Here is a 16,136-nt window from a genome sequence, read left to right as displayed (position 1 = left end):
AACGGAAAATCGTTTAACCGGCAGCGATCCTCCGGACCTCCCCCTTCTCTTCCTACTCCCGGATGTGGCCGGGTTACTGGGAACCCAATCCGGGGCAAAAAATACACCCGTAAACCGGCCGGCCGACAATGCAGACTCACACAAAGGCAACGGCTTTCCGCCATTATTCCGGCGCATTTAATTCGCGACCCATTAGTTGTACTTTTTTGGCGTTCTTCCTGACTTTTCACCAACCACCTCGCCACCAGCAACCACCGTCCAGCGTGCTTCGTTCTGGGGATGGACCGGGCGGGTATTATGTTGCACCGGCGATGTGGCAAAACGGAAAACCGTTTAGTTTCCGTGGCCCAGCCGGGAATGCTAATTGGTTTAATTTATTTGCGTGCACCCCGTGGTGGGTCCCAGGTTATGTGGTGCCCGGGCGGCCGGTGGTCAAAGTAGAGCGTTGGGCAACATCCAAGGACCTTTTCCGGTGGGCTGTGTATTAAAATGTATTTTAATTGATACGTTCATTGCATTAACGTGCCGTACACAGGCGCCGGTGTGACCGTGGTAGAATTCGACCAGCGCTGGATGATGCCACCGTTGCCAGGCGCTTCACGCAGGACCCGTTTCTCGGGACCGTTAGAAGTTTACTACATCCGCGCGGTGCAGAAAAACGTCGGATATATTCTGAATCGTTTTAAAATCTTAACAAACCATCGGCGTACGCCGAATGTCACTTCATGCTAGTCACCACACTCAAATGGCACGGAACGGTATCATGTACTGTAGGTCTTCGAACGGATTGCACCAACGGAACGGACGGCAACCGAAACCGGCACCACATCACCAAAGCAACCAGTTATTCGATCTAGGATTTAACGTATCTAAAACAGAAAACACGTAGCCAAATTATTTTATTTCATACAGAAGAAACCAAAATACAAACACTTTAGCGCCAGTACATAATAGAGAGCTTGTGGGTATAGTGGACTATCGGTAAGGAAGTAGATTTATCTTGGGGAAATAAAGGAAACAAAAACGGTAGAAAGTACACGGCAATCTGTTCGCAATCGTATTTTTCGAGAAAAGCAAAACAAACCGCGGCACCACTCCTAATTCTACGGTGCCAACATTTACTTGTAAATACGGATCATTTGAGTCATTTCACTGAGCAAGCGTGGAGCGTGGAGAACAGAAATGCCGCACGCGGCTGCTGCCAGGAACCCTACGAATGTGAGCCAAACCAAAGGGTAAAACTATGTGAAAATAAACCAAAAAGACAGAACGCGTTTGAATTTTATGTAGATGTAAATATAAGACACATAAAACATTAATACAATGGACAACCACAGTTTTTTTTTTTCGGTGCTATCTTTGTATGGGTCCTATTTCTTCACTTCGCTAACGATTGGCAACGGCTCCCGGATGGGCTTTTCCCTGAACATGCGATCCAAACTAAACTTTGTCCGAAATACCCATCCCTCGCTGCCGACGCTTGTGTACGTTTTCCCAAGAACCAACCAAATTTCCCACCATTCGCCATCAACTTACACAGCAACAAACCAACGGTGAGATTGGCAAGGGAACAAAAATACTCAGGAAAGACTCAGTTCTGTGTTGTAACCTTATTATAGCGCAATTTTATTATTTTGGTTCACAATAATGAGAGAGTGGTTCAGTTACTAGGTGTTTGTGTTCTCATTTGATTTTCGTGTAATCATACAGTTACTCAGCAGTGTAGTTATTGTTGAACGTAAACATTACAAAATTGCTATACTCTTAACCGTCTAAACCGTTGTTGCCATCCTTGGCCGGCGTTTGTGTTGGCGTTGTTTACGCGCCGACAACCCAACCAAATCTTCATCCTCGTTCCACCTTTTCTCTGATCGTTGTTTGTCTCTCCCAGCTTGGAAGCTGCATGATGCCCTACGACTAACGTACGGTTCGTGGCTCCCCCCAATCGCAATAGTGCCTCCTTTTGTGTTTCTTTCGTCTGCTAGCTTCTTTCCACTGCACGCGGAACGGAACCTTGGTGCTCGAAGACCAAAAAAAAATCCGGCGAGCACAGAGACTGAGAAGCCGTTTGATGAATTTCGATAAATAAAAGAACAAGAAACTAATCGCAACGGTGTACGTATGTAAGGGAATATTGTTAAACGGATAAGGTTATCCGACATTGTTGGTCTAAAACAGAAAAAAAGCTTGTTAATGTGTGTAAGACTAAGCTAACCATCAAAACACGCCATTGCGTCCATAGCGCACAGTATTCCGGTGGTCATTACGACCCGTTGGACCTACGGCGGGACCTGTACTGTGTGCTTTAGATCGCGCTAGCGATATTAAATATATTTATATATTTATATCGGGGGAGACTCCGATGGGTCAGTGGGCCACACAACTGCACTGCATCGAACCGAGCATAGAACCCTCGGCCATCGACCGTGACGTGATAAGCAAATCGAAAGTGTTAATCAATAAAATTAAAGTATCACTAGTGATTAAAAAGGGGCCAATTTTCTTCCTGTTCCGCGAACCCCAAGTGTTGTGATCCGTATAATGTAATGGATTTTGGAACATGACAAACAAGAAAACATCCCAACCGCCAATAATGTAAATGCGAGGACACTTTCTGGGAAGTTTTACCCCATTGCTTGCCCTATGCTATGTCCGGTACTCTCTCGGTGGGCGGGAAAACACCGAACACCGCACCGAACTCCCGCCGTAACAGTGAATTTTAAAACCTGTTTCACCTCCTCTATGCCGAATGCTGCTATGCGGGGTGTGCGATCGTAAACCGATCAGCGATCGAAAGCAAGAAAACGAGAAAGAAAGAAAGAAGCGAACAAAAGCAATCCTGCTTCCTCGTGCCATAACACTCGGCCGGTTCTCACGCGTACGAAATTGCTTTTATTCTACCTAAGCTCCTACTAGTTCCGCACAGGGTGCCGCCGGCGCGTCGTCACTCCGTGCACACGTGTAATGAGTGTCGCGTTCTTCCTTCCCTAGCCCCTCTTTCACGCTGATTTGACGCCCTAACCTGGCTCCATAAAGCCGAGAACAGATGTTGATGACCAACATGTGGATCTTACTCGCTAGGATACTACATCGATTCACGTTCGCGTGTCGCTCCACACGCGCAAGCTCTGCTTGATCGCTCGGAACGCAGGATCAAGCGTTTGCGCGTGGCTCTACTGAATGACGATGGTTGCGGCATTCGGCGAGTCAACGATACCGCCGTCCGCCTTCACGCTCGCTGTGATCGTCACCTCGTCCACGTCCATCGACAAACTGCTGGTGTCTATGGCGTTGGGGACGGGCAGCGTGGTGGCGGCCATGGTGACGGAGTGCACGCTATTGATGGCGGTGGTCTTACCTTCTGCCACCATCTCTTCATCGTCCTTCGACGATTTACCATTCGATGTCACCATTGTTGCCGATACCGTTACCCTGTTGTTGTCGTCATCGACGAGATCAATCTGAAAGGAGTTGCATATGACCGCGCGCGCCATGATCGTGACCCCACGATCGTGATACACAAAGACGGCAAGTTAGTGAGCGGAAGATTACGTTTATTGCCGCGCTGAGCCCGCGAATGAACGATGGGAATTTAAATCGGTAACCGTCGGATTTTGAGAGAGATTGACAAAAAGGCAAAGAGAGAGAGAGAGAGAGAGAGAGAGAATATGAAAGAGAAATGGGGCACGTGCGATAGTTTTCCAAAGTTTTCCGCTCTTCCTTCTTTCTCTTCCACGCTGATGATCCATTGATCTGATGATCTTTCGATCTTGTCTTTTGTTTGGGACAGTAATTGGTTTCCGATTCATTTAAGCTCCATTATTTCGACGTCTTCCGGGGATACGCATGTAGGAGGGTTCGGTTTCTCTGAGATGGCACCGCTCGTGCTGACCGAAGGAGCCGCTTGCTGATCGATCACTTCCGCGTCGCCACAACCACCACAACCTTCGGCCTGACCCTCATCGGTTACGACGCTAGCGGGATCGTGCGACTCTTTCGCGAAGGACGACCCATTATTGTGAGCACCAGCAGCAGCGTTGGCCGTTCCCGATTGTTCCTTCGGTTGCTTCGCGCTACTAGTGTGAGCCTCGAACTCCTTCAACACCGCGTCCAGACTAAAGCGACGTCGGTAGTTCATGAAAAATGTGCGCACCTGCGCTTCGGTCTTGGAACCGAGTGTATCGGCAATTGCCTGCGTGTGTGCGGCACGCGCACGGTAAAAGATGGCGCGCAATGGTTGTAGTACACCAGAGAGTGCAAGTAACGGAAAAGAAAGAAAGAAGAAGGGTCGTAAGGATCGCGGCTCCGCCAATGGAAAAACAATGCATTTTAGTAGGATGGTAAAGCAACGTTACCTGAAAATCTCGACCATACTTGCGCACACCCTGCACCGCCAGCAGTAACTCCTCGTTGTTCCAACGAGAGTTCAAACGTGCCGTGCTAACTTCCGGTGGCTTCAGTACCTCCAATGAGTCGTCAATTTTGCGCTTTAGCCCACTGACCGTTTGCTTGTTGTACTGTATCTAAGGTGGAACAAGGAACACAAGATCGAATCGGTTGCAGTTGGCGCACGCGCTCCGAGGCCGCTGATGCTTACTTGACTCAACAGTGAAACAATTTCCCGATCCATGCTGGCCAGCAGCTCGTCGTTCGAGTTTCCCTTCCGAACACCACCACCACCACCCATCATATCATTGCCACCTGAACCGCCGCCGTTCTGTGCCGTACTGGCCAGCTTCACGATGTCGTCGTGATTAATGTACATGCCCTTCGGCGGTCGGCGCTTGTGACTGTCGCCGCTCTTGCCCAGCAAGTTTGAGCCGCGCGCACGTTTGCTCATAAAGGACGGTCCGGATGTGGGACGCAGTGCACCGGTGCGCCTGGAAGTCGGCCCATACAACCATACGGACGTCAGAGGGAAGGGATAAATGATAGCGATTTTAGAAACAAGGAAGTCGATCAAACGCGATCCATTCCACACAAAGCGGAATGGGGAAGTTACAGAAAAATGTAGAAAAATATTTGGCTGTGGTTCCGGTTCCTCGACTGCATTAGCTCTTCATGTTGTTTTTGAAGAAAATGGGACTCTTATGTCCCAGGAAAAGACAAATCCAAAGAGAATTTTCATGAATAGTTAAGCCTTGGAATGATCAGTTGGTGTACTTTCTCCTGGATAAAAATACGTTTGAGCACACACAAAAACAGACTACAGAAAAGCGTGCCAAAAACAACCAGTGTTTGTCATACAAAAACACAGTTCTATCGCCGGTCCGGCCTTTTGAAATGTGAAAGCTACGTGTGCAAAGGTGCGATGACGATCAACGATAATAGAGGGACGGACGAGGATCCAAGGTGACCGAAAAACAAAATTCCTCCTCTCGCCGTTTGATAAAAAGTTCCATGGTCACAGGAAGGAATGCGGGGAATCGCAGGGACAGTGGAGAAATTATGCTTTGTAAAGCGACGCACGAGAAACGGAAACTGGGAACGGATCGTCGTCCCCAATCGAGGAGCGGGTTTTGGGTTTAGAACAGAAACAGTAAAACAAAAGGTGGTGGTTTTCGTTGGTCAAATACCTCCAGTGATGGTGGCAACTGCCGCAAAGTTTCCCTTGCGGTGTTGCGTGTACCTCGCTGCATGTCACCCCACAACCGGTGCAAGCGAGCAATCCGTCTGGGGCGGTGCTGTTTGCGGTAATGCTATCGTTCGCAGAAGCTCGCGATGACGCACTATTGCTTGTCTCGTTACTGGCGGACCCGTTCGGAACGTTCGGATTGCCGGTGCTGTTCGTGTTCGGCGGATGCCCGGCGGATGCGTTGTTTGACGGAGGCTTCGAGCCGAAAGATCAAACCCCGAAACCGAAACAGAAAGCGCGTTCCGGGGCGGACGGATTTTTGCAGGCGCGTGAGAAAGGTTGGAATGGAATAGAAAGCGGAATTATTTATAATTTTAGCACGCTCGTGGCTACATATGTTCCACATCAGGACCCGTTCTCTTTAAGGTGACCTCTCTCTCTCTTGCGCGCGCGCTACTACCTCTCTCTCTTTTTGGATGGAAAGTTGCTTCCCGTCGGAAGTAACTCTCCGGTTCGGTTCCGTTAAATTCCACATGTTTTTATAGTATAGGAAAATCGACCCCGTAAAGGAACACACACACAACATACCTTATCCTCGTTGTCCGATTCCTCGTTGCTTCCGTGATCGCTACCATTTTCCGAGCTGTCGTTCTTTTTCAGCTTTTCCTGCCGATCCATAACGCTCGTTCTGCTGCGTGTCTTTTTCCACGAGTAATAGAATTTTACTAAACTAGCGATGGATTTATCGGGCAGCTGCGGGAAAGCAAAACGTACGGAAAGAAGGCTCGGTGAAGGGTGTCGCACAATGGAAATGGAACCGAAACACGTACCATCTGCCGGATGCGATGGAAGCTCTTCCCGTGGAACTGGAAAGCTTGCTCGAACAGCACGCGATCCTCGGCGGTCCACTCGTCCGGGAACGGCGTGAAGTTGGCCAGATCCATCAGGGCCCGCTCGAGATTGTGCTTGTGCCAGAACAGCATACCGAGGGCCTGCTCACCGTTGTAGCCATATCGTTCCTTTGCCAGCGTTATGTATTCTTCCACTGTGTGAATGTAAACCAATAAAATTATCATATTGTTATCGCCTCCGCTTCCGCCTTCCTTACATTTGGTGTCCGGAATCTCAAGTGTCGGTGACCACACGAGCAGTGCCCGGTCGTTAAGCTGATCCGGTTTGCGATCGGGCTGCGGCACTAGCTCCGGACAGACGGCCTGATAGTCGCGACCAACTCGAATTTTCTCTGCACACCAAGCGGAGGACGAGGGAGAGAACAAAATCTTAGCGTTAGCATCGGGTGTCCCGAAAGCAACAATCCGGAGGTATGTAATGTTCGGATTCGCCTCTTACGAAATCGGCCGCAGGCCGTACGTTCGTTCGGTTCGAAAGGGTTTCGAAGCACGGATGACGCATCCGAGCACGATAAAACGCGGCCCACGGACACTCACCTTCATATTCGCTCTTGGCCTTTGTTGCCTTCGAAGTGTTGCCGTTTTTGCGAGCTGCCAAACACAAAACACAATCCCACAACAGTGGGTTTTCACAACGGTTAGTACGCGAGGATCACGACGACGAAGGATGGGTCGTTGCTTGTCACGCACGGGCGAAGGATACGCGACGACGGTGACGATGATAATCGTTACTTACAGTTTTCCTCGTCGGAGCTAGAATCCGTTGCCGCACCGCCGGGGGCCGCACCCGTCGCACCGCCCGTCGACCCAGCGTGGCCATTGGGACTCGGGCCGCGCGATCGCCGACCGTTGCGCACGTTCTCCGTCGTCCTATCCGCCAATACCATTTTCGCCTTCTTCGAATCCAACGCGAATGTGCAGTTTACCTTCGCACGAAAGCTCCACTACGCACCCCGACTCTGGCCTCCTTTTGACGCTAGCGATTCCACTCGCGGAAGGCCAACGGCTTGGCGCAAGATTTGCTGGCCAAAGAGTGCGAAAAGCAAACCTGCGACTTTTACGCTGACCGTCGGAACACGGAGGGATCTCTCAAACAAACGGCCGCACTACGACGGACACCCAACAGCAACACGACTAGGAACGGCTTGCAGTGGCACCTAGCTGCACTTTTCACGCAACCGTACGCGTCTCTACCTATCCCGCCGCAGTGCTGCCAGACGCTTCGATTCAGTTTCTTCAACCATTGAGACCGGACAATAATATTAATTATCGTCTTTTCTACTTACAATTCGTTATAATGCACTTGGTCAATGAAAATGTATCAATCTGTTGGTTCTACATTTCTTATCATTTATCCAAGTGCCATATTATCGGGCTCATTTCCGATTGCAAGGAATCGGAAACATGCTTATTATTGACAAAAGAAACAAATAACCTGATACTTGGATGAATCTATTACTGTTCATTGAAATTGTGAACAATTTTCATCTACTTCCCGTGCTTTAAGTTTCGTCAACCATCTGTCACTTTGTTCGTGTCGCGGTTGTAATTGTACTTCCCAAAACTGAAAGCCTCATTTGGTTTTACTTTTTCAAATGCACATGAAACTTCTCTCGTTTGAGTGAGTATTTTTTCTGCTAAGCCAACTCTTGTAACTCTTCTTTCGTATCTTGTGAGATTTACTAGGCGCAAAGTGTTGTTTCCGAGCGTTGCAAATTCAAATTTAAGGGGCCTGAAAAAAGGATGCTCACTGACAGCTGACAGCATGATTCCGATGTTTTTGACATTTCATAAACAAAACATTTTGTGCTGTGAAAACTTTGTGTCAGTTCTTCAGTAATGTTAGCACGGCAATGACCAAAGATGTGTAGGATATTGGCGATTTTCCTGTGTTGCCTGCTGAATCTCACACTCGCCGATCAATGCAAAAAGGTTGGCGACTGTTCGTGTGAATTTTACGATGGCAAGGGTATTAATCTGGCGCCGGTGATTCCAAAAACCAACCAACCGCTGCAAACGATCGCCCCGAATGCTGATGAATACTACTTCAGTCCGTGCGAGACAATCAAATACGTTCCGAACGACCAACCGAACCGAACCGATCCAGAAGGCTCTGGCTGTTCCAATGGATACACTGTATGTGTTTGCGGCGATTGTTCCGTCCGGAGTTTAGTGCCTTAACTCTATTGTTTAACTGAGTATTCTCTCGCTTTCCACCACGCTTTCGCTTCGCTTTCCAGCTGTGCATGTTTGTAAACGCCACGAAAACGTACAAGAGATTAGGAGAGCTACAGGAAACTCAATTTTCTACCAATGAAGATGAGAATGTTGTGTACATGACGTACAAACACCCAAAAGAAAGGTAACCATTGGCAAGCTACAGAAAAACAACCACAGATTAGTCACCCACTTACCATTATCAATTTTAAGCACCGTAACACACGTAAAGCTACTGTGTACAAACGATAAGAAGTCGTACCTCTTTCTGGAACCAACAGCGGCAAACAATGCTGGCAATGAAACGGTAGATACCCTGCTTACACCTTCGAGCAAACTCTTTCTCTGTTTTACATGCTTCTTCCTTTCAGCTTCTATTGTTTTCCCCATACGCATGTCCCATCACGATAGAGGACTTCAGCAAGCCAAGCACTGGGACCGTGCTGTTGATCATGCTATTCATTTCGTTTCTCTCCTACTTCTTAATCGGGGCAACGGTCAACGCATTTTACCTTGGTGCCCGAGGGATGGAAATAATTCCTAATCTGGACTTCTGGAGAAGTCTGCCGGGTCTAGTACGGGTAAGGGAAATCAACCACCTTCTCAGAGGCGTCTGAACGGACACCACAATAATAATTATCGTTTTTGTACTTTCATTCTAGGATGGCGCATCGTTTCTGCAAAATGGGTGTAGAGTCGAAAGACGGGCCCCTAATCCGGATTCCTACGATGCCATATGAAATCTCCTCGTTTCTTTGTGTAAACCTCATTTCATGATTTTTGTGCCCGTGCTGTGTGCTCGCAATGAACGTTTCATCTGCGACCTAACCGTATACTTACGCAGTGTGCGTGATTGTTTTTTGTGTTTTCCTACATGAATAAACTACAATAAACATGTTTGTAATTTTTTATTCTTTTGCTGCAATGTGATATTTACAAAGACTACGAAATTGTGCATGAATATATTTATGAAAATACGATCCGATAATCCGAGCAACTCTGGCTCTATGACCCCAGTTGACCTGTAGCAGGCAAACGGCCACTCCAGAACGTGGTCTCTTGGAGAGACTGGTAGCAATTAAGGGTCTTTACTACTGAACAGGTTTGCAGTTTCTACATGATTTTTTATTTTTAATAATTTATAAGAATGTTTCGTATATTAGTGCTTCACTCGTAATAGCAATCTTGCATGCATGGTAGAAGTTAAAGTTGAAATTGAACGCAGCTTAACTGAACCTTGAAAATTATAGGTTAGGTATCGTACACCGACATGAGTTATTTTGTAAAAAATGTTCTTTACCATTAATCAAGCTCTACTATATTGGGATCAATGGTGGGAGGACCGCCGACAGCAGGAGCAACGTTGACTTGATGCAGACCGCTGATTCCCGGTTGTTGGTTCTGAAAAACAATAAAGCCCAGTTCAAGCCCAATAAACAATAAAGCCCAGGTTCTGATCGGGAGTGTGTCATTCGACGTTTTGTTGACCAGTGAGACGGATAATTACCGGCATGCCAACCACAAATGGTGCTCCACTTTGATTGGGATGAACATAAGCCATAGTTCCACCAGATGTCGACATCATCGGCTGATGGATCAGTGGAGCTTGTCTCAGCGTTCCCGCGTTACCCGCTGCGTAACCCATTGACTGGCTCTGAAGAGTTTGTGAAGGAACTTCCAACTGGTAGTAAAGATCCCACAAACTTCTATAAAGCTACGGAAAAATTGACACACCGAAAATTAATTAAACCTGCTCAGGAATATGTAATGTTTTTCATACGACTTTGTGTGTTTCAAGTGGTTTGCGAGTTTAATCACCAGCCTGAGTCAGTAATAAATAAAAAAAAAAAGAAAACATCGGGGTAAAAGAATTGCCGAACTAACCGATAATTCGCCTTCCTTCATTTGCATTTGCAATTCATGCATCATATATGGGATCAAGGTGTTAATGACGTTATCTCCCAAATGAGGATTATCCTGACGAGCTTTCATGTTTAGCAGCTTCAGCAAAACGTCGTTCCGGAAACCGTAGGTAGTATTCGACGTTACCGGACCAGTAACTGCAAAAGACAGAATTTTATATTCACATGATATATGAACACAAAGGTGAAGATAACAAAGGTGATACATAGGTGATGCAACAAAGGTGATACAAAGCAAATCCAATAACCAATGGTGAAGATAAGATAAAATGATCTATGGACTACTGTAAACTTACCTCGACCACCCATTCCCATTCCTGTGCCCACACCCATACCAGAGTTGCCAACTGCCATACCGAATGCCGGTAATGGCGGACGGTTTTTCTCCTGTTCGAATTCTTCCCAGGCGGCTTTGCGTTCTTCCTCATCGAGAGTTTCTTCTTCCTTGTTTTCCAGCAGCGAATCGTGCTCGTGATACTTGAAGATAATTGAATCGAATCGCTGCAGCAACTCGGCAAACAGGCGGTCCTTCGGTACTTTCGGTGTTGGCCGAGGTTCAGCCGACTCCAATTCATACCGGTATAGCTCCTGTAGATCGTTCTCTTTGTAGTGTCGATCGATCTGTTGCTCGTCGATCACACGCTTGGAAATCGCTTGCTTTGTCACCTGGCGTTCGTAGAGTTTCTCCTCCATTGTGCCCTACAATCGTTTGTGCGAAAGATCGTTTCAAGTACAACGGTTGCTGAGATATTAGTAAACGTTCACTTACCATGGCAATAAACCGATAAACATAGCACGGTTTGCGCTGCCCGAATCGATAAACGCGGAAGATGCTCTGGATGTCATGCGATGGATTCCACGATACGTCGAAAATAACGACCCTATTAGCTGCCACCAAATTGATTCCCAACCCTCCGGCACGTGTTGAAATTAAAAACAATCTGCGTAAATAGAACCAAAACTGTATACAATCCGCATGACGCACGACGGGGCAGTGCAGCATATCATACCTTGCTCTTGTGTTGCTCTCATCATTGAATACGCTGCAGGCATCGTTTCTATTATCGATCGAAGTCGATCCGTCCAGACGGAAATAGTCCAAACCGGGTGCCCACGAGCCAGGATATTTGCTCAACGTTTCATTTCGCTCTTCCTCCTTTTTCTGCGTGTTTTCATCCAGCAACGAGAGGAAGTGTTCGATCACGTCCAACGCATAGAGTGATTGCGAGAACAACAAACTGGAACATACCGGTTAATGAAAATCCCATTGTGGGCATTGTTTGGGAGAAGATTTGATGGTGCACTACGCCGATACACTTACAGCTTATCTCCGATTGTTTCACACTCTTTAAGAATCTCCATCAGTAACAGCAGCTTCCCTGAGTGTTCCAAATTATCAAGCTCGCTTTCCGGACACAACGGCATCCACCATTCGGTCGGGTTTTCTGCCTTCGGTAACTCGATTGGCTCCTCTAAACATCGATGGAGAAATTCTCATGAGGACTCGCTCGTCAAAGTAAGTTACCTTCCAGTACCTCCCACTTCCTTCTTATTTGTACGGGTTTGGCGCGTTGACACGGAAGAACCCGTAGTGGCCTTTTTACTTGTGCTTTTGGACAAATCCTCGGACGACGAGCTGCTATCACTGTCGGCTACCACATCATGAACAGACTGCACATCGTCTTCCGAATCCGAGGAGGATCCACTAGAGGTCATTTGCTCACTGTCACTATCGTCAAGAAAATCTTTCATCGATCCGACTGATTCATCTTCAGAGCCCAGATCCCGATCCATATCCTAGCGTTACGAAACATTGAATTAAGGTTTATGTTACAGTACACTGAATGGCTCAAAATTTTCTACATCGTCCACGAATCGCGGTCGTACCTTTTTTTGTTGATTAAATTCATAACGATCACTATTGTAGCGCAACACCATGGGATGGGTCCAAATGCGTTGTAAATTTTGAAAGTCAGCAAACAGCCTCGCAGAACCTTTTTGCATCGGGTCGTCGGGTTGCCGTTGCCGCGCAAAGTTCTCCATGTAATGCTGGGAATTGGAAAGAAGTATACGATAAGTGGTTTCAGGTAGCTAGATACCTTTCCGGACTCTTATTACCTTGTACAGAGTACACTGCATCGGGGTGAGCTTGATTGAGAGCACAAATTCCAGCTTGGGGGGAAGAAATGGTGACAACACGGAGTAGTCCCGGCGCTGAACACAACCGTCCAGCAGCTTGTGGAGCACGTGAGCACGCTTACGCATCAGCTGAATATCATAGGACGTACTGTCGGTGTACTGTCCATTCGTAATCGGGTTGACGAAGCGATTCAAATACTCCGGGTACGTGCCAAGCAGTTTCGGTTTAACGAATTGCACCATACAGTAATCTGTAACGGACGATGTTGTATATTATCGATTACGTTGCCTACGGTGAAAACGACTTTGTGCACATACATTCTTTCATATTGTTCTGTATCGGAGTACCAGTCAGTACTATTCGGCGTAGCGTCGAGATGCGTGTGACCACCTGCGATAGGGAGGTTTTCTCATTTTTGAGCAAGTGACCTTCGTCACACACGATCAGATCCGGACCGGGATTTATGAGCGATGTTTGCAGCGATTCGCGCACCTTCTTCCGTATGCGTTTCGCAGTCGGATTGGCCAGATTGCGGAACATATCATAACCCAGAATCATCACGCCACCCTCATTGTGCCATTCCATCAGCACATTGGCACGTGTCACGTTGTCCTTGTATCTGGAATGGGAGAATGTTGGATTATGTGTGCCTTCCGTGAACCTTTAATGCGTTGAAATACTTTGATATTTCGTAAACTTCAATCTCGCTGTCCTTGCGAACGTGCTTCATCCACATGCTGAATTCGTTCACCCAGTTCAAGACTGTCGACAGTGGACACACCACTAGTATTCGTTCCACTCCAGTAACGGCAGAATTCGATGTGAGCGTGTGGGCCAACGCAACGACTTGCAGCGTTTTACCCAATCCCATGCAGTGCGCTAGGATGCATCCGGAGCCCTTGCTTTCCTTCATTCGCTCCAGACTTTCGAAGCACGCGTCAAACATAAACTTGACACCATTCGCTTGATGTGGCTTCAGCTGTTTGACGAGCTTTTTGTCAACCTCCAGCAGCGGTTTCTTCGTGTCATCATCAAAGTCCAACACCAGTTGCTCGAGCGGGCGACTTTCCTCCGGCTTTTCGTCGAACGCCTCCTGGTTGTAGTGCTTTTGCCGCTCGGCCACGCGCTGTTTGCGTTCCCTTTCCTCTAGCTCAGCGTTCTTGGTCGTCTGCTCGAGATCGCTCTTTTTCAGTACCTTACGAATATTCTTTCGACCCTTGTTGGGCGAGTCTCCCTCGCTGTCGCCAGACGAGTTCCTCTTGATGCGTCTGCGCTTCGTTCTAAAACCAATCGTAACAAACAATTACTCAGGTTAATCCTGTTACGGCCGAATTGGGTGCCGCGACGCAATGCCGACCAACTTACAGCTTCGGCTTGGTTTTCTTTTTCTCATCCGACGAAGAAGAGTTTTTTCTTATTCGAGTGCGTTTTTTGCGCAACTGAATGCTCTCCTCATTGCCCTCGTCCTTTTTCTCCTCCTCATCGGTACTTTTGTCCTGCCGTGCCAGATTCGTGCGGCAAGATCGTGCCGCTGCCCTGCGTTTTCTTCCTACGTTACCTGTTTCTGGGCCATTGCTGTTATTTTCCTTTCTATCCTCATCACTAGTATCACTGCCATTGGTCGTGGCCGGGGACTCTTCGACTGGAGACTCATTTTTTCCTGTATTTTCCGCACCATCATCCTCTTCACTATCACTCACGGCTCTTCGTTTTCTTGAGTTTCTAGCCATTTTTCTCTGTAACAAAACGAACATAGGTGACTGGTTGAAAATTGTCTGCTAAACCGGGTGGCGACCATGAAATGTTTCCCAGAAAATGGTTAATTTACAGATTTTAGAATTTTTAGTTTCCCAATTAACCGTGTAACCTGTACGTTAAATGATCTCTCTATAGAAACATTGAAGCAAACCATGAAACCGATGTGAGTATTTCGAACTGGTGTCGGCGAAGTGTAAAGTATGAAAATCGTAAATGGTTATTACTTGTTTTGGAATGTTGCGTTTGATTTTGCTTATGAGCGGCGTATCATCTGAATCGCTATCGTTACGATTCTGCGGTTTGCCCACACCTACAGGTTCCTCAGCCGCCGCCTCGAGGCATGGCTCGATCCGTAATTGAGCTTCTTTAGTTCGTAATTGCGCGTAACGATTCGTATCGGATGTCAGGCTCTCAATTTCGACGTTTCGATGATCGCAGATCGTCTTCAGCCCGTACAGAGTCTTTATTGCTCTGAGGTCTGTGGGCAATTTTTGCACTTTGACACTGAATTCCCGTACCTGATTTGCCCCTCCAGCAAGCTTCACGCCGTTCGCGACGGTGGGGCTTCCGCCATTGCGTGTTTGTTTGTTCCGTTGAGTGCTCGTAGATTCATTGGCACTTTCGTTCAAAATATCTTCGTGAAAACTAATGACAGACGAGGATTCACTATCGTCACTGCTACTTATTTCGATAATGCTAATGTTGCGTTTCGATTTTCGTAGAGACGAGTTGTTTGCGCCGGAAGCTTTTACAACTTTTGCGTCCAATGTGTTTACCAGGCTTGGTCGTAGCAATCTTTCTAATGACACCAAACGAATCGCAAGTTTTGTGTCCGTTGGCGTAGTTGTCTGGGACGACCTCTCCTCACCGTTGGCCAGCGATTCTGGCGTTTTGGTGGGTGAGGCAGATGTTTGGCCGTTTCGCGGCCGGGAACGGGAATTGGATTCTTCAGGAATGCGGTCTGATTGATTCACTGTTGACTGTGAATATTCGGCCGGCACGGAAGCTTGGTCGCCGACTTTACTTCTTATGAGCATGCTTCCATTCTTTTGATCGGTCGTGCCGGTGTCTGTCGCGGGATCATTTTTCTTGCCAGTTTCACAAAGCTTTTTACAATTGGGGCTATTTTGCATTCTTCTTTTCCCCTAACACAAAGCCCTGCTCATCGTTCCGCTTATCTGTTAGAAGTGAAAACGAGAGACGAAAACTATTAGAAATGATCACTAAAGAACCGCCGCAACAGCAGTGGCGCAAACTTCCACAGAAAATGCACCCTTCAGTTTTTATTTATTTCTACGAATGCACAGAGTACTAAAATTGACCACTTTCACCGTGCCTTCCTTTCTCAGTATCTAAGCAATAGGAATTGCATCCTTAGCATCCAGTGGAAGGAGCAGCATATGCAAACGAGGCAGCGCCGACAAGGTTGCATTGAAGAAACTTGTGCCACAATCCACACAGAATCGGAACGGAACCAACCTTAATTGTACGGTGTTAAACCCTTTTTTGCTTCTTCGATGTCTAACGGGCCGATCACAATTAATCTTAACAATTTAATCACACAAAAAATGTAACTTTCGCACGCACATCAAGCTAGATTTGCAACACAAGAG

At 47.2% G+C, this 16,136-nt stretch overlaps 3 protein-coding genes across 3 annotated transcripts; 1 reads left to right on the top strand and 2 right to left on the bottom strand.

The window, feature by feature from the left end:
- Positions 1–3,546: 3,546 nt before the first annotated feature.
- Positions 3,547–7,594, bottom strand: LOC131212728 (REST corepressor 3). Its single transcript, XM_058206709.1, has 9 exons — positions 7,223–7,594; positions 7,024–7,077; positions 6,684–6,818; positions 6,406–6,620; positions 6,164–6,328; positions 5,577–5,830; positions 4,598–4,880; positions 4,356–4,523; positions 3,547–4,192 (listed from the first exon to the last, which is right to left on the bottom strand). Exons 1-9 carry the CDS (start codon positions 7,371–7,373, stop codon positions 3,806–3,808), a joined length of 1,812 nt encoding a protein of 603 aa, XP_058062692.1. The 5' UTR covers positions 7,374–7,594; the 3' UTR covers positions 3,547–3,805.
- Positions 7,595–8,332: 738 nt separating this feature from the next.
- LOC131210666 (cation-dependent mannose-6-phosphate receptor-like) lies at positions 8,333–9,614 on the top strand. The gene is made up of 5 exons (XM_058203946.1): positions 8,333–8,622; positions 8,727–8,848; positions 8,917–9,010; positions 9,075–9,284; positions 9,366–9,614. Exons 1-5 carry the CDS (start codon positions 8,350–8,352, stop codon positions 9,441–9,443), a joined length of 777 nt encoding a protein of 258 aa, XP_058059929.1. The 5' UTR covers positions 8,333–8,349; the 3' UTR covers positions 9,444–9,614.
- Positions 9,615–9,762: 148 nt separating this feature from the next.
- On the bottom strand, positions 9,763–16,120 carry LOC131211189 (transcriptional regulator ATRX homolog). The gene is made up of 15 exons (XM_058204562.1): positions 16,003–16,120; positions 14,748–15,701; positions 14,131–14,501; positions 13,446–14,045; positions 13,083–13,384; positions 12,744–13,015; positions 12,513–12,674; positions 12,161–12,422; positions 11,947–12,097; positions 11,636–11,863; positions 11,395–11,566; positions 10,922–11,324; positions 10,588–10,763; positions 10,211–10,417; positions 9,763–10,104 (listed from the first exon to the last, which is right to left on the bottom strand). Exons 2-15 carry the CDS (start codon positions 15,654–15,656, stop codon positions 10,006–10,008), a joined length of 4,314 nt encoding a protein of 1,437 aa, XP_058060545.1. The 5' UTR covers positions 15,657–15,701; positions 16,003–16,120; the 3' UTR covers positions 9,763–10,005.
- Positions 16,121–16,136: the final 16 nt, after the last annotated feature.

This window comes from Anopheles bellator, chromosome 2 (assembly GCF_943735745.2).
Source record: "Anopheles bellator chromosome 2, idAnoBellAS_SP24_06.2, whole genome shotgun sequence".
In the NCBI taxonomy this organism is placed as follows: domain Eukaryota; kingdom Metazoa; phylum Arthropoda; class Insecta; order Diptera; family Culicidae; genus Anopheles; species Anopheles bellator.
This window is presented reverse-complemented; position numbering and strand designations above follow the sequence as displayed.

Bases quoted from the DNA above. Each gene is read 5' to 3' on its own strand.
- LOC131212728 (XM_058206709.1), bottom strand. From the start codon at position 7,373: ATGGTATTGGCGGATAGGACGACGGAGAACGTGCGCAACGGTCGGCGA. The intron at 6,621-6,683 runs GTAAGGAAGGCG...ACATTCACACAG, and splicing joins TGAGATTCCGGACACCAAAT to TGGAAGAATACATAACGCTG. The intron at 6,329-6,405 runs GTACGTGTTTCG...GCTTTCCCGCAG, and splicing joins TCCATCGCATCCGGCAGATG to CTGCCCGATAAATCCATCGC.
- LOC131210666 (XM_058203946.1), top strand. From the start codon at position 8,350: ATGTGTAGGATATTGGCGATTTTCCTGTGTTGCCTGCTGAATCTCACA. The intron at 8,623-8,726 runs GTATGTGTTTGC...TTCGCTTTCCAG, and splicing joins GCTGTTCCAATGGATACACT to CTGTGCATGTTTGTAAACGC. The intron at 9,285-9,365 runs GTAAGGGAAATC...CTTTCATTCTAG, and splicing joins GTCTGCCGGGTCTAGTACGG to GATGGCGCATCGTTTCTGCA.
- LOC131211189 (XM_058204562.1), bottom strand. From the start codon at position 15,656: ATGCAAAATAGCCCCAATTGTAAAAAGCTTTGTGAAACTGGCAAGAAA. The intron at 14,046-14,130 runs GTAAGTTGGTCG...GATTGGTTTTAG, and splicing joins AAGAAAACCAAGCCGAAGCT to AACGAAGCGCAGACGCATCA. The intron at 11,864-11,946 runs GTAAGTGTATCG...GGTATGTTCCAG, and splicing joins GAAACAATCGGAGATAAGCT to TTTGTTGTTCTCGCAATCAC.